The following is a 15,745-nucleotide window of genomic DNA, read 5'->3' as shown; positions in this document are numbered from 1 at the left end:
GTTTTTTAAAATTGCCTATTGGAACCACAAGAGGGCCTCATGTACAAGAAAGGCTCTCAGGCAATGGTAATTATAAAAAGCAAAGGGAGGAGACACCTATAACACGGGTTATCAAAACTTCAGAGATTTCAGCATCTTGCTCTCAATAGGTGTGGGACCACATTTAATGTCCTGTTGGAAATGATAAACAATGAGTGGAGAAGAAATTCATGCTGGTGAGTGGAGCTAATATATCTCCCTCTCTTCCAGATGCTGCGCAGAAGAGGTGAGATAGAAAAGAGAACTGTCTAGAAGCTAAGACGTCTAATGTGTAGACTCTTGCACCAGGATGGAAGGGGAATCTTACTACAATGCGTCTACCGTCAATGGCACCCCAGTGAGTCACCAGCCTTTGGAACGCCATGGGTTGTGGGAGGTCATCACCATCGCAGTTGTCACGGCTGTGGTGAGTCTGATCACCATCGTGGGCAATGTCTTAGTCATGATCTCCTTCAAGGTCAACAGCCAGCTGAAGACAGTTAACAACTACTATCTGCTCAGCTTAGCCTGTGCAGATCTCATCATTGGGATCTTCTCCATGAACCTCTACACCACGTACATCCTCATGGGACGGTGGGCTCTCGGGAGTCTGGCTTGTGACCTTTGGCTTGCGCTGGACTATGTGGCCAGCAATGCTTCTGTCATGAACCTTCTGGTGATTAGTTTTGACCGTTACTTTTCGATCACAAGACCCCTCACGTACCGGGCCAAGCGTACCCCAAAGAGGGCTGGCATCATGATTGGCTTGGCCTGGCTGATCTCCTTCATCCTCTGGGCCCCAGCGATCCTGTGCTGGCAGTACTTGGTTGGGGAGCGGACAGTGCCTCCAGATGAGTGCCAGATCCAGTTCCTCTCTGAGCCCACCATCACTTTCAGCACGGCCATTGCCGCCTTCTACATCCCTGTTTCTGTCATGACGATCCTCTACTGCCGCATCTACCGGGAGACAGAGAAGCGAACCAAGGACCTGGCTGACCTCCAGGGCTCAGACTCCGTGGCTGAAGCTGAGAAGAGAAAGTCAGCTCACCAAGCTCTGCTCAGGTCCTGCTTTAGCTGCCCCCGGCCCACACTGGCCCAGAGGGAAAGGAACCAGGCCTCCTGGTCGTCCTCCCGCAAGAGCACCTCCATCCCTGGGAAGCCATCCCAAGCCACCGGCCCGAGCACTGAGTGGGCCAAAGCCGAGCAGCTGACCACCTGCAGCAGCTACCCCTCCTCAGAAGACGAGGACAAGCCCACCACTGATCCAGTCTTTCAAGTGGTTTACAAGAGCCAGGCCAAGGACAGCCCAAGGAAAGAGTTAAGTGCTGAAGAGACCCAGCAGACTTTTGTGAATGCTCAAACTGAAAAAAATGACTATGACACCCCAGAATACTTCCTGTCTCCAGCTGCTGCTCATGGGCCCAAGAGTCAGAAGTGTGTGGCCTACAAGTTCCGACTGGTGGTGAAAGCCGAGGGGACCCATGACACCAACAACGGATGCCGCAAGGTCAAAATCATGCCGTGTTCCTTCCCAGTGTCCAAGGACCCCTCAACTAAAGGCCCCGATCCCAGCCTCAGCCATCAGATGACCAAACGAAAGAGGATGGTCCTCGTCAAAGAGAGGAAAGCCGCCCAGACCCTGAGTGCAATTCTCCTGGCTTTCATCATCACTTGGACTCCTTACAACATCATGGTCCTGGTTTCTACCTTCTGCGACAAGTGCGTCCCAGTCACCCTGTGGCACCTGGGCTACTGGTTATGCTATGTCAATAGCACTGTCAACCCCATCTGCTATGCCCTCTGCAACAGAACCTTCAGGAAGACCTTTAAGATGCTGCTGTTCTGCCGATGGAAGAAGAAAAAAGTGGAAGAGAAGTTGTACTGGCAGGGGAACAGCAAGCTCCCCTGAAAATTAATAGCTCCCCTCAAAGTATAACCATGATCAAGGTCCTCTGAGGATGGGCCAGCTGATTCTTGTTTACTTTCCAAAAAGACATCCGTCCTTTTGAGTCCCTGAGGCCTCTGTAAAGGATCAAGGTCTACTGTCAAAAGGAGGGAGTCACCGCTGCCACAATCACTGCCATACTGAGTGACCCTTGTCTGTGACCAGGACACAAGTGTCTGATGCCACTGGAGTTTTCCACTGAGGTAAATGGACAAACTCGTGCCCCTTCACAGGAGGAGGCACCCTGGGTCACAGTGAACAACGGCTGAGGGAGCGCCTGTCCAACCTTCCGTGGGGAGCAGCGAGGAGAGAAACCTGGTCAGAGTTTTGTGCAGTACGTTTGTGTCTATGCAGTTGTCTCATCTCAGCGAAAACCGGGAAGATGAAGTCAGTGTCACCTGTTAACAAGAGTGATATTCAGCTGGTTTCTAGGACTCTGTTCCTTTATAAACTGATCAGTATTTATTACGCTGCTATTCTGTGTTCTATACTGGGGTGTGTTTTCCTGTTCCTACATCTGAGTGAAGCTCTTGCTCCTCCCTTTCACAATGATGCCACTTCCTGGTACCCACGGAGGCCAGGCTGGTCCCCACAGAACCACCCTTCCCCTCAGAGTCTCGGGTCTGAAAGGACACTGGAACCCGATCACACCCAGTCAGTCCAACAGAGGGGCCTCTATTCTGCTAATAAAGATCACCAGGTCTCCACAGTCAATTATTTTGTTTTTACCAATGGGAAGTTTTTCCTTTTACGCAAACAAATACTATGGATTCTAGTTTGTGCCCTTTTGAACCCATTTACTTAGGTTCATCCTTAGGAAGATTCATTGTATGAAAGCCCTTTACTGGGTAAAGACCTTCTCCAATCTGTTTAATCACGGTTCTCAAATGGTTTTCAGAAGCCTTACATTCTCATTTCTTCACAAGGCAAACCTGAGGCAAAATGTGCAAAACAAATTTGTTTTCGCTCCATGCTTTTGAACTTCTTCCAGTCCTTTTGGCAGGCCCTCATCCAGACCCCTAATTCATACCCAGGCACAAGCAGGTCACTGCGATGCTTCCAGTCAGAAGTGTTATTTAGAAAGACAGTGGGGGAGAGGCTGTTTAAAAAAAAAATAGGTCTTTCAAATCGTGGCTCAGAAATGACTGACTTATTCATTCATCTCCAAATTCCCCAAAACAAGAAGCCCAGAAAAATACAGTTGAGATCCAGTAAAGCTGGCTATGGTCATTAAAAATGACCATGTTTTCTTTAAAAGCAAAAATGTAGGCCACAATAATATATAAAAATAAAGTTATCAACATAAGGAATTCCCTGACGGTCCAGTGGTTAGTGCTCCACACTTCCACTTCAGGGTGCACAGGTTCGACCCCTGGTCAGGGAACTAACATTCTGCATGTCATGCAGTGTGACCCAAAAGGAACAAAATTAATCAACATACATGTAAGTATCAGGATTATCAAAAGAAAAATTTTAATTGCAATCTGTGTATATAAATAAACCAAATCTCAGAGTTTCCTTTGATAATTCTGAAAATTAACTAACATGCAAAAAATTAAAACAATACAATAGGGCATAAAATTAACGGTCCACAAAGAAAGCAGCAATATAGCACACAGCAAGGATTTTAAAGTTGAAGCACTTCTGTCAGACAGAAGCTTATATGTAACCTGTCGACTATAGCTGCAGTTGTATGTAAAAATCTCTGGACTTCTTTTCACCTAATGTGGGCCAGTTATTTTTCAGCCTCTTTTGCTGAGGGGTTGTAAAAATATCAGGCTTCATTGTCCTGGGAATTTGGTAAGTGAATATAGGAGAGTTTCAACCTTCCACTGAAGAGTGAACTGGCCTCTTCGAGGGAGTCCCAAGAAGGCTTCACGGAAGTGGAAACCCAGGCCTCTCCAGCCCTGTAGGAACTTAATGCTGAGATGGAACATCTTAGAAGCAGTATAGCTGTTGAGTCTTTATGAAGGGCAGGTTGACGCCTGCCAAGAATTTGATAGAGAATATTAATGAACTGGCTCAGTTCTCCAAGACAGAGGCTCCCAGGTCTATAGGATGCCAACGGGGTGTGCAAACCTGCTCCACTAGCTCTAGATAAACAGTTGATTCTTCTAGTTTAAGGCTTTGACTCCTGACAAAAGTGAAAATCCCTCCAAGAGAATAGTGCTCTGAGCTCGTTCACTGTTCACAGTAGAGAGAGAGATTAAGCTAATTCAAACAAAAGGACACAGAATGGAGGGGGAGGGTTGCTGGGGGCCCATCTTTCTCACTCCACAATTGCCTAGAACTTAGACTTTTTGGTTTGTCTTTTCTGAAATTAATTGAGAGGCCTAGGTCTCCTTCATCATGGGCTTTGGGAGGCAGCCAGATATGCAGACTACCTATGTCCCTTAACAAAGACAAAAAGGATGCCTTAAACTACTAGGGGAAGCTAGACTTCTTTAGAATAGGGCCTCTGGTGGGGTCCTCAGAATGAACAGCTCCAACTGTAAACTATGGGGACCTGACTAGTGGATGGGTGGGGTGTGGGCCGACTTCGGATTTTAGGCCTTCTTATGTCCCATCTCCACAACTCCGTCTGTGGTAAATTATGTGCAGCCTTGATTAGTTGCCTATTGGATGCCGCCATGTTGCTAATATTGTGGTTTGTTTCTCCTTGGTGTGAATCTGATGGCTTGTCAAGGAATCTGTTTTCAGTACAGTTTTTGGTTAAAGCACTTTGTCAATATTCCTGGTTTCCGCTTTGTTGCTTTGGTGAATGTCCTTTGAGGGCGATGCTAATGTTTGGCTCTGTCATTGTGAAATCTGTACCTAATCTCTGGGTAGGAAAATACCATTGTCTCCTGTAAATACTGGAATTACAGCAAAGGATGTGGGAACTGGGCTGCTTTCCTGTATTGTACTAGCATTATTCTGGATATTAAAGAAATGTAACCACACAGTAGTCCAAGGCAAAGTGTTAAATAAGCAAAAGGTCTCAGCGAGCTTGCTAGATCCATCTATGTTAAAAATTACACACACACTGACATGGCCTGGCCTTTTAAGAGGAGAGGGATTGATACATAATGTAGACACGTGTGCCCCTTGTCACCTTTGTGGTTTCCCCCTTTTCTCTCATTTACCAATAACCAAATTAAGATGAAATAATGCTGACAAAATTCCTATGACTAAAATGCTTCCATTTCCCTCCAAGAAAAGGGAGATGAGGCAGACCTCAAACCACAGCCCTTGAGCCAGTCAGTATAGACACTGTAACAAAACAGAACAGCAACCTTTCCTCTCCAGCTGCTCAAAGAGCAGGTGCCCCAGTCATTTCACTCCCATTGTTAGTGATACTAATTCTCATCACCCCCACTCAAATCACCAGTAAAGTGTGAGATTATATAAATTCTTTCCCATAAGAGCCCCAGATAGAGAGTGAGTGGGAAGAGGAATGGAAATGTTTTTAAGCTCCCAGAAAGGAACAAGAAGAAAGATTTTTTTAAACATACAACTTTTTTTGGGAGGGGGAGATAATTTTAAACTTAGAGAAAAGCTTCCAGAATAGTACAAAGGGGGCTTCCCAGGTGGTTCAGTGGCTAAGACTCCGTACTTCCAATGCAGGGGTCCTGGGTTTGATCCCTGGTAAGGGAACTAGATCCCATATGCCACAACTAAGACCCAGTACAGTCACATGAATATTATAAAAATTTTAAATTAAAAAAGAATAGTACAAAGAACTCAGATACCCTTCACCCACATACCCTTATTATTAACATTTTGCACATTTGTGCTGTGTGTGTGTATGTGTATGTGTTACAGGCAGGGAGGGGTGATGGTACCACCTGAAATTATCTGTGATTAGGCAAAAAACGTCAAAGTCTAATCACAGCTCATGGTCTGCTCACTGCACTTTACCATCATTCAGGCTTGTCTACATTAGTGAGCCTTGAAAGTGAAAGTGACAGTCACTTGGTCATGTCCGACTCTTTGCGACCCCATGGATTATACAGTCCATGGAATTCTCCAGGCTAGAATACTGGAGTAGCCTTTCCCTTCTCCAGGCGATCTTCCCAACCCAGGGATAGAACCCAGGTCTCCTGCATTGCAGGTGAATTCTTTACCAGCTGAGCCATAAGGGAAGCCCTTATGGCAATCTATTTGTTCAAAAGGTCCTCTTCTTACTTTATATGCCCCTTGAACAAGCCTCACATCACCAGATGCCCTTCGGCTCCTGCTAAGAGCAGATCTCCAAAGAGTTCAATTCCCAGACTTCAGCAATGATTTTCTAGAGTTATCCTGCATGAATGCATCTCAATGGTATTCCAGTAAAGGAATGGGTACTCATCTCTAACAAAGAGCAGCTCACACTCAACCCATTTATCCCCACTATCACTCACTGGGGAGCTGGTGCTTTTTTTTTTTTTTTTTTTTAGCAATTCCATATATATCCAAAGACGGGTTTGTAGTCCAGCTATTTTCAGTGAAAATTCATGACGCTACTGACCATGGTGTACTAACTACAGGCCAGTCTCCCTATTGTAGTTTACAGTAGACTATAGTGGAAAACACTATGGCTGGAAGACAGGTTTGACCTGGGATTCGGAGGACTACTCTTCTCCCTGAAAAAGTAGATAGCCATGACTGGAAAATCTTTTTGTTGGACCCTTTGTACCCAGAAGTAGAGCCTATCCTGGAGAGTCAGGAAAAAAAAAAAAAACAACTATACTAGGTTTTATTTTATAGTAATTTTTATGATATAGTGATTAATAAAATAGCTATATTTGCCTAGAAAATTTGGGAAATAAATAACAAAAAATTACCAGTAATTCTACTACCCAGAGATAACCTCTGCTAAATATCTAAGGGTCTCTCCTTGTAAACTTTCTGTGTACAGAAACAGATATTTTAAAACACAGAGCTGCTAAGTACTGTTTGGCAATCTTAATGTTCATATCTTGCAGGAAATAAGACCACTCAAGTTCTTTAAGAGCAGAAAATCATAAGGCTTCAATTAACACGGGGAACTCCTATCCATAACTAAATGTAGATTAACAAGAGGTCTCTTCTGTCCTTTTTCATCTCTTTTAGATGCACACAAATGCCCCAAACCTTTGTACCCTTTTTCCCTTCACCATCTTCTTAGATTGAAGGACCACTATCCAGACAACCTGACTACTCCTTTCTTTAGTTACTCCTTTGTTTCAGCAAATAATGATTCATCTCTGGGGGAACCGTGGGATTACAAAGAGGAATTAGACACTGTCCCTGCCTCCAAGAACATGCTAACAGCACGCGGGACAGACAACAGTAAAAAGAGAATCACGCTGATGGGGGGAGGCTTCCGGTTCTCCACCTCTCCAAGCAAAAACATTTCCCCTCTCTAGGCCTCTGTTTTCCCTGCCCTTTGGTTCGGAGGGGAAAACTAGCACCAAAATTTGAACCATAAGAAGTAGAACACTTACATGACTGAAAAGAGAATGAGAGTGAAGAATAACAAAATGAATGTGGATTATATCCAACATTTTACTTAGACGCTCTCAAGTAATTTTTTGGTCTTCTTTTTTTCTCAGTTTGGTTTCCAGGCCTTTCAGAAAGGAGTCTTGCCCTGTCTGGATATAGCCTAACCTTCCTATTCCATAATCCAATCCCTTCTTAAGGTAGAGGTCAGGTAGGCACGCAGAAGTTAGAGAAGGTACCAGTAGGATTCTGCAAGGATAGTTTCAAAATCAAATACATACAATCACACACATATTTACATACATAAAACAAAGCAGTGAGGATAGAGAAGAGCCTCGGGTTCAAAGTGGCAGCAGTTGGTTTGGAGTGGGAGGGCTGAGAGCCTACTGGGAACTCAGAGTCCTCTGAGATGCCTTGAAGAAGAGCTGAAACTTCGCTCCGAACCAGTCCCCAAAGAGGATGAAGAGGAGAAACTTTCATGCCATAGATCTCTGCTGGATCACATCATTTAAAGACATGAGGTTGGGCCAGAGGTGGGCAGAAAACAAGTGAGGAAGGAAGGCGAGACTTGTTTTTCTTCCATTATTATCTCATAAGTTTTTGGGTCCTTGAGGTTTCTACTGGACTGCAGGCTTTGGACATTGATTTTCACACCCCGCAGTTTGTGTGCTCAGTCGTTGCAATCGCGCCTGACTCTGCAACCCCATGGACTGTAGCCCACCAGGCTCCTCTGTCCATGGGATTCTCCAGGCAAGGATACTGGAATGGGTTGCCACGCCCTCCTTCAGGGGATCTTCCCGACCCAGGGATCGAATCCATGTCTTCTGCGTCTCCTGCACTGAGGCATATTCTTTACCCACTGGTTGTCAACAGTCAGCCACACTGGGTGACCATGGAACACCATACACAGGGTTTTCCCTTACCTTTCGTCTTGAGAGGCGTGAGGTATCTTTGAGAAGGTAAGGTAAATTCAAGCCTGCAAGGCCTCCAGGTCCTCCCCTCTCTCCTCCTCTGCAAGTGCTCCAGTTACACGGTTCTTTCAGTTCCTTCAGGGGCCGACCTCCCTCCCACCTCAGTTCACACCGAGAAGCTCCTCACTCTCACCCCTTCTTCTCAGGCTCAGCCTAGTTAATTCCTACAGTCGTTCATACAGGTCACTTTCTTAAAGAAGTGGTCCTACGTTGGCCCTCTACCCTCTCATCCCGTGTTAGGAGCTTTTAGGGCACCCAGGACTTTTCCATGGAGCACCTATTAAGGTCTTCATTACACATATGTATGTGCTTGGTTATTCTTGCCCATTTCTCCTGCTAAACTCTCAGCTCTTAAGCCAGAGTTCATGTTATCTTGCTCAATGATGAGTCCCCTCACTTAACAGACTTTGGCACATCGAGGGAGGAGATGGCTGCAAGGTTAGGCTCTAGGGTTTTGTGGGGATTTTCCAGCATAGCTAGTACCTATGTGGTTCCCTGAGAAGTAGAAGCTTAATTCACAAGTCTCTGATCTCTTTGATTATTTGAGTTGGGAATCCCTAAAAATGATGATGCTGTATGTTGCAGCCACCCCAGACTGTTTTAGTGGAGAAATTTAGCTTCTTCCCGCCATTCCTTGAGGATAGGATTGTTGTATCACTAGTACTTTACCATCCAGGTACCTTAGAATTCAGAAAGGGAAGTCGGAGAAGTAAAAAGGTGGTTCAAGAAAATGAAATTCTATAATGGTGTAAGCACAGGCATGAAAAGGAACCAAAAAAAAAAAAAAAAAAGGCTCTTATCTAAGTTCTAGGGGCATCTGGAAGACTTGTCAAGGGTGATTTCCACACTAAGTCCTAAAGAAAATGTAAGTAGACAAGAGAAAGGGGTAGGGGTGAGGTAGAGAGTTGAGCGGAAGAAATAAAAAGGCCCAGAGGTGAGCACACATGTAGAACTTAAAGTGGGGAAATGAGGAAAATTCAAGATTCATGCAGGAAAAAAAAAAAAAAAAAAGATTCATGCAGGAAGAAAGTGCCAAGAAATGAGTCTGTATGGACCATGGTCAGAGGGTTTATCTTGAAGTCTATGGAGAGTCTACAAAGGATTTTTAATTAGGGACTGACGCCATCACATTTACCTTTAGGTTTACAGTGTCTGAAGAAAGATCTTTAGATTTACAGTGTCCGAAGCTCTAGGCACCAGAAATTAGGTCTAGAACTGCTTTCTCCTGGAAGTCAGTTTCTCTTGACTACACCACCCTCTTCTCTCTGAGGAGTGTTTGGAAGGAGGCAAGTGCCCAGATCATGCCAGCAGAGGGAGGCAGAGGGCGGGCAAGTGAATAGAAGTAAGGCTGTGTACTGATGGTGTGCATGTGAATCTTGTCTTTTCAGTTTAGCTTGTAAGAGAAGCACTGTAGGAAATGGTTAACAGGATTTGCTCTGGGTTACCAGCTGGTGAGTCTGGGAATATTTTAACCTTTGTTTCCTCGTCTGAAAATTAAAGTGAAAGTGAAGACACTCGGTTGTGTCCGACTCTTTGTGACCCCATGGACTGTAGCCTACCAGGCTCCTCCATCCATGGAATTTTCCAGTCAACAGTACTGGGGTGGATTGCCATTAAGAATATTAATAATTACAGACTTTCACTGAACACATATGAATAGGATTAGTATAAATGTTAAATGGGATAATACATGTAAAGTGTTCTAAACAGTCTTACTTATGAAGTAGATATTTCCTTCATTTTACAGATGAAATCTGTAGTCCATTTTACATTTGATGAAACTGATGCTTGGAAAGATTTCTTTTCTAAGATCATATAATTAGTACGTGATGAAGCAAGGACATGTGTTCACCCAATTTCTCCCTTAACTCAGAAAGCTCCTTGTGACCCATTCATTCAAGATGATATGGAGGCAACACAGCCCGATTTTTCACTGACTGATGGAAAAGGAGAAGGCTTTCAGTAGATTGGAGATAATTTTAGTCTGCTCTGGAAAAGTACATAAGTTAAGACACGTGAGTTCAAACAATAGATACTTATCGAACTAGCTTAAGTAAAACACATAAACACTATACTAGACAGGAAACCCTGGTTCTATTCCTGGGTCAGGAAGATCTGCTGGAGAAAGGGATGGGCTACCCACTCCAGTATTCTGGCCTGGAGAATTCCATGGACAGAGGAGTCTGGCAGGCTACAACACACAGGGTCGCCAAAGTCGGACACAAATGAGCGACTTTCACTTTCACTTTCAGAGGACGTAGCAGAGCTCCATAGAATGTAAGGGAAAGAACACAGCGGCCCCAGGACAGGATTTGAACAAAGGCACAGTTCTCAGAATTCATCCTCCACTTCAGCTTGGAACCTGTTTTCCATAGTGTATGTGATAAAGAGCCATGAACATCTTGCAAATTTATATGCTGCATACTACTTCTTGAATCCCTGTTTTCATTTCAAATTCCTAAGAGACAGCCTTTGGCCTAACCTGGATGGCAGGCCCACAAAAGCAGAGCCACACAGCACAAACAGAGCTGCTGGGACAACAGTTCTTTGAACTGCACTCTTGCCCAGGGGACAACCAGTTACAGGCATAAGCTGGATGACAAGTCAACAGGTGTACATTAATGGAAGGAAAGCTCCTACTGTCAGAGTTTAGATTTTCCTCTGCCCTTCCCCACTGTCCAATGTTGTTGATATTCCTCCATAAAACATCAATTCTACCATTCCCTCACATTCAGAGAATAAAATAATTTACTTTGGGGAATAGGAAGTTTAAGAGAGCAGTGCTGTGCTGTGCTGAGTCATGTCCAACTCGATGCAACTCCATGGACTGAAGCCCACCAGGCTCCTCTGTCCATGGGAATTCTCCAGGTAAGAATACTGGAATGGGTTGCCATGCCCTGCTCCAGGGGATCTTCCCAACCCAGGGATTGAACCCAGGTCTCCCACATTACAGGCGGATTCTTTACCATCTGAGCCACCAGGGAAACCCAAGAATACTGGAGTGGGTAATCTATCCCTTCTCCAGGAGAATGTCCTGACCTAGGAATTGAACCAGGGTCTCTTGCATTGCAGGCAGATTCTTTAATAGCTGAGCTACCAGGGAAGCCCGAGGCCAGTAAGCGTATATATAAGCCCTCCTAAGAGGTGACTTTTGCCCAATTTTTTAAGACTGCCAAGGAAAGTAAATCTCCTGGTCACTGGCACTTCACCATTGTGTTTACCATGCCAAGAAACTCTTCTTCACAAGAAACTAATTCCTTTTGCTGTATTTAAGTCCATTTTGTTTTTCAGACTTTACCGAGGGGTACACAGTTCATTAGAATTTGCTTTAGAAAGATTATTAAGCATTTGAAAAACCCCCTTAGCATTCTTTACCAAACTAAAAAATTATAGCCACTTTAATCCTTCTTAAAGTATACCTAGTTAATATAGTCAGGAGTCAGTAGAATCATTTGTATAGAAAAGTATGAATATTAATCCCTGGCAGCTTTTCTCTAGACCTGCTCTATGTATCTTACTATAGAGGCTAACACTGGACACAGTATTCTTCAAATCAGATAAATGATAAGTAAGGGGTTAGGGTACAGATAGTCGGGGAAGGGATTCAAGAGGCTTTCACTGAATGCCTGCAAGAAGAACAACAGAACCTCCATACACTTGAAATGCTGTCCAGCAGCTACTTGCTCTTCCAATCTCTGGAGTTACCACAGTCTGTCTCCAGTTGGGCATCTGTCATGCTCCTTGTGAGCCAGATTCCTCAGACCACTGATTCTGCTTACCTGTAGCTCAGGATCAACATACCACCTTCTCTGATCCAGTACCACCCAACTGACTGGCTCAAGTCCCACCCTCAGTCCAACCAGCTGTGGGTGAGAAAACAGGTCCATCCAGGCCTATAGAGAGACAAGTGCAAAATGAACTTTTTCTCTTTCCTATGTATGATGCACACGATTTCATAACAGTGATTGCAAGGAAGCTTTCCTTATACATCTTCTCATGGTCCCTTATGAATCACCTCATAACACTTTTAGAATGAGTCCATTTCTTAATCTTCATGCCAAATTTTCATGATCATTTAATTTTAAAGATTTTATAATTTTACTAGTTATTTCAAATATGTTTTCAAATATCCAAAGATATATATATAGTAGGAGCTCATTGAGTGGCTTTATATATATATATATACATACAGGTATATATACATACATGAAAATTTTTATTTCAGCATTACCTAGGGAGATATAGATGTGAATCTTCAATCATTACTAGTTTATTAAATTTTAGTGCAAGTAGATGCTTGTCAAAGTTTTCTGTTGGAAGTGCTGTGCACAGCCAGTTTTTTGGCTCTGCCCATTCCTCTTGTTTACCACCTAACATTGTTAATTTACTCCTCCATCTTCCCAGGTTTGCCCAGGCTAGCCCAATTCTACCTGACTGAAGGCGTTGTGAAAGGTTTCAGTTCCCTATGCTCCCATGATAAAGTTGTTACTGTGGGAAAGGAGACCAGCTAATACTTGGTGCTACTTGGGGGAGGGGGAATTTTTTCCTAAAATAGCTATTTTAGTATTTCATCTTTCTTTTTCAGGATTGTTAAAACAATGTTCATAATTTATAGGCAACATATGAATTTCGCAAAATCTACCCTCCTCAAGTTCTCTAAATAAGTACTTATATCAATTGGATATTCTCATAAGCCTTACAAATTAAAGCAATAATTGACTTGGATTACAATAAGCACACCTAAAATGCTAAAAGGAGGGCACAACTCTGTCCTGCCTCAGTGTGCTCTTTGAAGAGACTGAAAGACTGGGTCACCAGCTTCTAGTGTGTTCTCTGAGGTTAGTGCTTAACAGAATTTTATTGGGTTAAAACACAAAATGCATATATGAGCCATCCTAAAAGATGACTTTTTGCCCAATTTTTAAACAGTTGACCATAACCATGCAAAAATGTGACTATGTGACCTGGAAGGCAATTTTTAAAAATGAAAATGTTTTAGTTTTTTCTTTAAGATACTTAATAAAAATATTTTCAATAGATTTTTTTTTAGTTGAACACACACACACACACACACACACACACAAAACAACAAAAAAAAACCCAAACTTTTTGAAAGTTAGAGTAATTACTTGAATGAAAAAGGTCTCCTTTATCATTATTGACCTCTTTGGGACCTTGAAACCCTTCTAGTTACTGAAAAGTATACTAAATGGTTGCTTCTTCTCTCCTGTCAGAGGAAACATAAGAACACAATGATTACATACTTTACTACTTTGGGCATGTTATGTAAAATACCTAATTTTTTCAAAATGTTAACCAGACTCGAGATGAGTCCTGAGGTTTTGACTCCTAAAAAACTGAAAATCTGGGAGCTGTTGATACATCCCAGGTACTCAGAACTTCCTGACAAGAATGGGCAACTAAGATCTGTTTTGTACAAAGCTGCTACTCAGGTTTAATTCAGCAGAAGTGAAAAATTTTTAACCACAAAAGTTACACTTAAAAGGAGATACATGTAAACTGAATCTAAGAAATACTTTTAAAAAAGAGCAACATACTGTGTCTCCATGTGGGGAATAGAAAGAACCCAAGGAAGTAATAAGAGAAAAAGTTGGCACAAATCATACAAATTCTTAAGGGTAAGAAATAAGAAGAACTGGGTTAAAATTATATTGGAATTTTGTGTCTGAAAACGAATTTACAGGTCTAATCCAAAACTCTCAGTTTTACAGATGAGGAAACTTGAGGCCCATTTATTCATTCAACAAACATTTATTATGTGTCTGCATGCTCAATGTTGGAAACACAACAAAGAACAGTACAAGAGATGGTTCAAAGTGGGAATCTGACTTGCCCAAAGTCACAAAGCAAGTTAGCAACTCAACAGGGGCTCTTTGCACTCAACTCCACAATGTCTAACATACCATCATTTCTGCACCTGTAAGCACACTAAGTATTTGATGAAGGGTCTGTGCATAAAACTTTCACAACCGATGCAATAACATTCTGTAATATGATAAGGGGTATATAGATATATTTATATTATATTCAGATTGTGTTAAAATCTATATAAAATAATCATATACTTTTTTAATTAGCATGGAAGTGCTTTATAATTTCTAGCTTATCACATATTCCATGTGCAAATTCTGACAATCCAAATTTTGAAACTTTTGAACATAATTTCTGGCCAAGCAACTATGATTCTTACTATATTCTGGCTCCTTTGAACTGCAACTTTAATTCAACTCATGCTTTGATATTTTAGCTATTTCAATAAATAATTATTTTAAAAGACCTAGCTCTACCATTAACCAGTTTATTCACCTTATTCATTCACAGCTTAACCTAGTGTGGTAACTTTAGTGTATGTAATATAATCAGAAATACAGTTTTTAAAATGTCCTGAGTCAGAACTTCTTTCTTCTTTTTTTTTTTTTTGGCCAAGTCACATGGCATGCAGGATTTAGATCCCCAACCAGGGATCGAACCTGTGCCCCCTGCAGTGGAAGTAGAGAGTCCCAACCCCTGGACAGCCAGGAGATTCCTTTTTTTAAATTGTTTTTAACTTATTTCTTTAAAAGAAAATTCAAATACCAAATTTCAAAATGAACAATAGCCAACAAAGACCTAGCACAGCCAAAATAAATAAATGAATAAATTAAAAAAAATTTTTTAAATGAACAATGATACCTATTATAAGAAGGAAAATAGAGAAAGCGGGGCGTTCGGCTTGCGAGCGGGAACTTCTCGGTCGCGCCCAGAGAAAGAACGATTTAAAAATGGGTGATGTTGAGAAGGGCAAGAAGATTTTTGTTCAGAAGTGTGCCCAGTGCCATACTGTGGAAAAGGGAGGCAAGCACAAGACTGGGCCAAACCTCCATGGTCTGTTTGGACGAAAGACGGGTCAGGCTGCTGGATTCTCTTACACAGATGCCAACAAGAACAAAGGTATCACCTGGGGAGAGGAGACGCTGATGGAGTACTTGGAGAATCCCAAGAAGTACATCCCTGGAACAAAGATGATCTTTGCTGGCATTAAGAAGAAGGGAGAGAGGGAGGACTTGATAGCTTATCTCAAAAAAGCTACCAATGAGTAATAGTTGGCCACTGCCTTATTTATTATGAAACAGAAGTGTCTCATGACTTTTTATGTGTACCATATTTAAATTGATCTCACACACTAGAATTCAGATCATGAACGGCTGATGGAATAATTCTGTTGGACAGTCCTGATTTAAATAAGATTGGTTTGTGGCTAAACAAAAAAAAATAAATAAATAAAAAAGGAAAATAAGAGGGTTTTTTTTTTTTTAATCCTTTTTTTTTTTTTTTTTTTACTTAATAATCCTAAGAAAGCACAGGGGGG

At 42.3% G+C, this 15,745-nt stretch overlaps 2 protein-coding genes across 3 annotated transcripts in view; both read left to right on the top strand.

Moving 5' to 3' along the window:
* CHRM5 (cholinergic receptor muscarinic 5) overlaps positions 1 to 4,902 on the top strand; it is an 84,827-nt gene extending 79,925 nt beyond the window's left edge. For both annotated transcript variants that reach the window (XM_043471385.1, XM_043471386.1), the window contains one exon: positions 250 to 4,902. In XM_043471385.1, coding sequence (XP_043327320.1) covers positions 329 to 1,927 — 1,599 coding nt within the window. In that variant the 5' untranslated portion in view covers positions 250 to 328 and the 3' untranslated portion in view covers positions 1,928 to 4,902. The remainder of the gene's footprint in view (positions 1 to 249) is intronic.
* Positions 4,903 to 15,047: 10,145 nt separating this feature from the next.
* On the top strand, positions 15,048 to 15,726 carry LOC122443337 (cytochrome c-like). The gene has a single exon (XM_043471388.1). The coding sequence runs from the start codon at positions 15,063 to 15,065 to the stop codon at positions 15,474 to 15,476; it is 414 nt and encodes a 137-aa protein (XP_043327323.1). The 5' UTR covers positions 15,048 to 15,062; the 3' UTR covers positions 15,477 to 15,726.
* Positions 15,727 to 15,745: the final 19 nt, after the last annotated feature.

The sequence above is a fragment of the Cervus canadensis genome, chromosome 6 (assembly GCF_019320065.1).
Source record: "Cervus canadensis isolate Bull #8, Minnesota chromosome 6, ASM1932006v1, whole genome shotgun sequence".
Taxonomy (NCBI): domain Eukaryota; kingdom Metazoa; phylum Chordata; class Mammalia; order Artiodactyla; family Cervidae; genus Cervus; species Cervus canadensis.
This window is presented reverse-complemented; position numbering and strand designations above follow the sequence as displayed.

What these genes read in the sequence shown, in the direction of transcription:
- LOC122443337 (XM_043471388.1), top strand. Translation starts at nt 15,063, where the DNA reads ATGATACCTATTATAAGAAGGAAAATAGAGAAAGCGGGGCGTTCGGCT.